Source organism: Ananas comosus, unplaced genomic scaffold, assembly GCF_001540865.1.
Source record: "Ananas comosus cultivar F153 unplaced genomic scaffold, ASM154086v1, whole genome shotgun sequence".
Classification (NCBI taxonomy): Eukaryota; Viridiplantae; Streptophyta; class Magnoliopsida; order Poales; family Bromeliaceae; genus Ananas; species Ananas comosus.
The window spans coordinates 22,153-27,910 of NW_017890774.1; the positions used below are offsets into that span (position 1 = coordinate 22,153).

Genomic DNA, 5,758 nt, shown 5'->3' on the forward strand with positions numbered 1-5,758 from the left:
AAACCAAATGACATATCTCTTTGAAGTGTCCCAATTCAAGAGACACAACCTTTTAATTTAAAATATTCTTTTTTAAACAAAGAGATATGTCTTTTCAAAAAATAGTTATGTTAACTACTTTATGTATTGGTCAACAAGTCCACACCATATTGCTTTTTAAAGTGATTGTTGCTAGCAATTGGCTTAGTTGCCGGCATCGTAATCTCCTCTGATGGTCCTTCACTATCGAATGCACCTCTGTCTATTAACTGTTTTTGGTTTTTTATTATTTTTTTTGATCCATTGAAAACCGAATCCAACAACAGCACGTCATCTGACATTTTCAGTATATTCTCTGGCCCTGTTCGATTTGTAATTTCAGGGTTTTCATCACTCAAGCATGGTTGCTGACCCTTAGGAGCACAGTTATTTTTTTCTTCCCTATCTGTTCTTCTTTTTTGTCTCACTATTTTCTGGAGCTTCCTGCTTGGCTCCAACTCAACGTCTGCATCATTACAAAGGATAGTATTTTTCAGTTTTTTTCTTCCCAACGAAGTTACCACTGTTTGTATACTTCTAACATTTTCAGCTAAAGATGATTGAATTTCCTTCTTTTCCTCCCTCACTTTGTGCAACAACTCCCTTTGCTCCTGCAGCTTTTCCCTTTGAATAGTAAGCAATTCAATGGAGCTTTTGATTTCAGATAATTCTCTCTCCCTCTGTTCGCGATCAAGAGCAATCTGCTTTCTCTCACTAGCGAGACTGCGATGTTATATGTTCTAGCTGCATTTTAATCATATCCTTTTGGGAAGTTATATACTGAAGTTCTTTAGCTTTCTTTTGCTCAAATTCTTCCTCTTTATCTCTTAAAGAAGTCTCAATTTTCGCCGCCCTTTGATTAATAGAATTCTGTATTTCTTTCCTCTGAATTTCAATATCCCTTTTAAATTCTTCTCTTTCTTGTTGAATCTTACTCAACCAATTTGCTTGTTCATGCTGCACATTAGTCATAAATTCTTCACCATTTTTTGATGTAAACATAATTTTTTCTTTTCCTTTAATAGGTACTTTGGATGAATCACCAAACTTCACGTTGCCATCAACACTTTCATCCATTTCAACAAATAGTTCTCGACTTCCACACATATGATTTGAAGCACCAGAATCCAGAAACCATACATATTCTGGATCTTTAACTTCATCTTGACATGCAAGTAACAATGATGTTTTTGCAACTTCATCTTCTATTGAACTGTCGATGTAGTGATTCAGTCCTTCAGTCTTCTTATACCAGCAATCTTTGCTGTAGTGACCATATTTTTTACAATTATAGCATTGTATATTTGATCTTGCACCACCATACGACCCTGGGCGATTGTTATTTCGTCCGCCTCTTTTTGGTCCATATTCATGTCGTGAATAGCGACCACTGTTGTTGCTATTCTGTCGGTCATTGTAATATCTTTTTTGATTCTTATATCTATTATAATTATTTTCTCCATAATTTTTGCCTTTTCTATTATCAAGTTTCAATTTTGACTTGAGAGCCTGCTCAGTCGACTCTTCTTCAGACACCTTTTGTAGTCTTTGCTCATGCACTTGGAGCGATCCTGTCAATTGGTCAATAGAAAGAGTACTAATATCTTTTGACTCTTCTATGGTGACAACAATATGCTCAAACTTTGATGTGAGAGAACGAAGAACCTTTTTTACAACTCGTTCATCATTTAGTTCTTCTCCATTTCGCTTCATTTGGTTGGCAATTACCAAAATGCGAGAAACATAGTCCGCGACACTTTCGGACTTCTTCATTCGGATTGCTTCGAATTCCGCTCGAAACTTTTGTAGACGAATCCGCTTTACTTTGTCATCTCCTGTAAAGACGGTGGCAAGAATATCCCATGCTGCTTTGCTCAAAGTTGCTTCGGCAATTTTCTCAAACGTCGACTCGTCTACTGCTTGGTAAAGATAGAAGAGCGCCTTTTTATCCTTCTTTCTTAAATCCTTCAAATCGTTTCGTCGTGCTATAATTAATGCAGCTTCTTCTTGCTCTGTGTATTCCTGGTTTCCAGTTTTAACTAATTCCCAAAGGTCTAGAGAACTGAGAAGTGCTTTCATTTGAATACACCAATTCTCATAATTATCTTTTACTAATTTTGAGATTTGAGTTTGGAGAAGTTGTGTGGCCATTTTTTTAACAGAGTTTCGTTCTGGCTCTGATACCAATTGTTGGAGGGCGAATATATAAAATAAACTACAACAAATATATTTAACACTGGAATACCAAACTTTATTAATATAACTAAACTTCAGTACACTATTACTGAATAATACAATTTGATCCACACTTCACAACCCTTCTAAACAAAACAAATTACATGCCCTCTATATATAGAGCACGAAAGGACGCAACTCTTCATGAAACGACACAATCTTTCACTAAAGGATATGACCCTAACTCAAAAGACGCAACCCTTATAAAAGGACACACCCTTTCATAAGAAACACAACTCTTCAAATAAAAAATAAACAAATAAAACAAGCTTATAAACTAACAGGTAACAGGTAAGTTGCCGAGAGGTTAGCACACATCATGTACTTAGATTGTTATGCTAGAAAACACTCAAGCACATTGGCTGGTATGATTGGTTTACACCACAATAGCTAGATATATACATGCATCATCAGTGATGCACAACCCACATAGTATTAGTCAAAACAAATAACATACGCTGGTATAACAGTGTATATTATGATAAGTTATTTCGGTATGACATGTGATATTTAAAGGTGGGAGGTATAGTTTTGAGCATATTTAAGGTTTCACGGTCTACGTCAGTGATGCCTGCACTATCAGCCTTTCTCTTCTTTTTTTTTTTTTTTTTCATCTGTTTCACTTACATGATCGTAGTTTAAGAAACAAATTCATCAATATATTGTAAAACGTATGTAACATCATATCAGTTTGTTTAAGTCGTTAATTTAAATATTAATATTCTCGGGATAGTTTTCTAATCTACTTAGGACATGTCGCAAGATTTTGATTTCCACCCTACCAATAGCAGATTAAAATCCATCAGAGTGCCTATAATGGTAGAATCAGTAAAATTCGTTTTATTTTGTAACTGCCACATATCGCATACTACTTAGTCATGTTCTAGTCTATTTTGTTCACATAATTTCTTTTTTATTGTGTAGTTTTAATTTAAATTAAATTTAACCCTAACAAAACATGGTGCCAGAAAAACCGAAACTGATGAGTTAAGTTGGGACGGCTCACATTTAACTCCTTTTTTTCGCAACTGAAGTAGCGCATTTAAATGCAATACATATCTAAAGTCAACTAACATGAATATATATATCCCTCAAAGTCAACGCTTTGAATGTTTCCAACTCCTTATTCACGAAGAAGCCATCATAGACAGTTCACACCACGTTACCAATATTTTTCTTATGTATGCAATATAACTACAATTATTATAATTGCAAAACAGACTAGTAGAAAAAATAAGATAAAACAATTGGGAGATGAAAAATAAAAGAAGTTGAGAAACATCTATATATCGCAACCAACGACACACAGAGCAGTCAACGAACTCATATGAACGGAGGAGAAAATAAAAATAGAAATTGCACCACCAGCTTCTAAACTTTTACCCAAGTGTAATTACATTGGTCCTGTAATTTAATAACTTTTAAGTAGAATATGTTAATGCCACTTTTGAAAACTGTTTCATTTAATTTTTTTTCAGTATTATTGCTAGAGGAAAAAAAAAAGAAAAAAACTTCTTGACAGCGCTAGCTATTACAATTATATATGGGCATGTTATATTCGAGATCTGTTTTGACTTTGGTCCTTGATAGTGTCGGGTCATCTGCCAGACCATGTGATTAACCGCGGGGGAACATCCAACCCGCTGGAATCGAATAGATATATCCTTGTCGGAACTACAAGAACACTATTCGACCCTCTGTTTTACCTGGCATGTTGCTCTTTGGAAAGAGCGATTCGAGGATCTTTCGCAATCGACGAGTCACGCACGAAGAAATGGGAAATCCATTAAGGCTGAAGTCAGTTCTGGAGATCCACCTGCTGGGGGGATGATTGATTTTGGATTGTGGGTTAACCTATGTAATCATTTGCCTGTATGTGCTGATTTTACTCTTTGTTCCACTGTATCCAAAAATAGGTAAAACCTGTTTAATCAAAAAAAAAAAAAATATATATGCATCGTGTACAGTTCTTCTCCTAGTTAGGAATTGTATAGTTGGTCAAAGTAATTATATGTTATAGATTATTTTTAACTGTTTGTAAAAATAGAGTTCAAAAACCAGTATATAGTGCAAAATATATTAAAAATCCAATCACCATTTAAGCACCTTGCAGGTGTCCTGACGAAGCCGTTATTGGCTGCTCCGGGAGCCAGCAGCGGGCAGCTTCAGCACGCACTGCACCCGCAGGACGTACTGCTTGTTGTCGCCGAACCGAACGATATGAACGCCGACCAAAGAGCCACAACCCGACGCCGAAGCTCCCCGTGCTGGTTCTGGTTTTAAAATCCGTATGCCTGAGCTCCCGATATCTACGTACGAACTCCCCGCTACCCGCAGGCCTCCACGCCGACGCGCTCGCGTTGCGCCCTGGTGTTGTGGAATAAACGTTTATTATAATTATGGAATTGTAAGCTAACATTGCTCAGATAAGAAAAATAAAATAAAAATAAGAACGTCACAATAATAAAAAGATAAAATAAAATTGTTGGATAAAAAGTATATAAAATATCTTATGAAACCAAGTAGAAAGTTAAGCATTTAACTCATTGAATGTAAAAAGTGAGAATGACAGGTAATATAATGTATATTATAAACTTTATAACCTATTTAACATAGTAAGATGCAAACAGTTTTAATCTCTTATTCAATATTCCAGCGCCTTATGAGACTAGCTACAAGAATTTTAATAATTTAATTAGCTCTAATTATATCTTTTATCATACTTAAAACCTACCGTAAAAATTGTTTTGTTATAAGAAATAATTATTATATAAATAAACTTAAACACACTAGAGAATGATATATATTTTAATATTTATATTCAACACTCTTCTATATTTGGATTCGAGATTTATGATAGACATAACTTACAGACTTATATTAATAAAAATTTAAATATTTGAAATTTTTGTAGAACTCGAAGCTATTCTTCGTGCTTTAATGCTATACTAAATATATATAAAAATCAGTGTCTTTGTAAGTTTAAGTTATAAGAGAACAATATTTTAATATTTATATTTAACCAGGCACCTGGTACAAAGTGGGGCGAGACCCAGCCAAGCGCGCGCCGTAGTAATGGAGTCGCCTCAAGCCAGTCGTAGACGATGCCGACTCGCTTGTTAGGGTTGCGGACGCTGACAGTGGCGGAAAGGTTGAAGGCGAGGCTTGGGGTTCTGTGGTGGTGGCGAGGTCAAAGCGGTTAGAGCAGGCGTCCTGTGACGGCAACGACGATCTTCTGCGGGCGGAAGACAGCAGAGGACGATGACAGCGATGCGAATATGGCGAGGAAGCGGCGACACGCTGTTCCTATGCTGGCAAAGCACCGGCGGCGGCGTTCGGCAGCATAGGAGGGTTGGGTTGCGTAGGGTTGGGGAGGGATGGGTGGGCCGTAGTAGCCCGTTTGTGCTCATACATGGTGTTGGAGAGAGAGAGAGGTGTTAGATGGTGTCTGGAGAGGGTATAAATGGTCCTTAGGAGGGTAAAATGGGCAGTGGCATTCACAGGG

The 5,758-nt window shown here is 36.6% G+C and overlaps 1 protein-coding gene across 1 annotated transcript; it reads right to left on the reverse strand.

Moving 5' to 3' along the window:
• Positions 1-732: 732 nt before the first annotated feature.
• Positions 733-2,097, reverse strand: LOC109704222. Its single transcript, XM_020224986.1, has one exon. It carries the CDS (start codon positions 2,095-2,097, stop codon positions 733-735), a length of 1,365 nt encoding a protein of 454 aa, XP_020080575.1.
• Between the last annotated feature and the right edge of the window lie 3,661 nt (positions 2,098-5,758).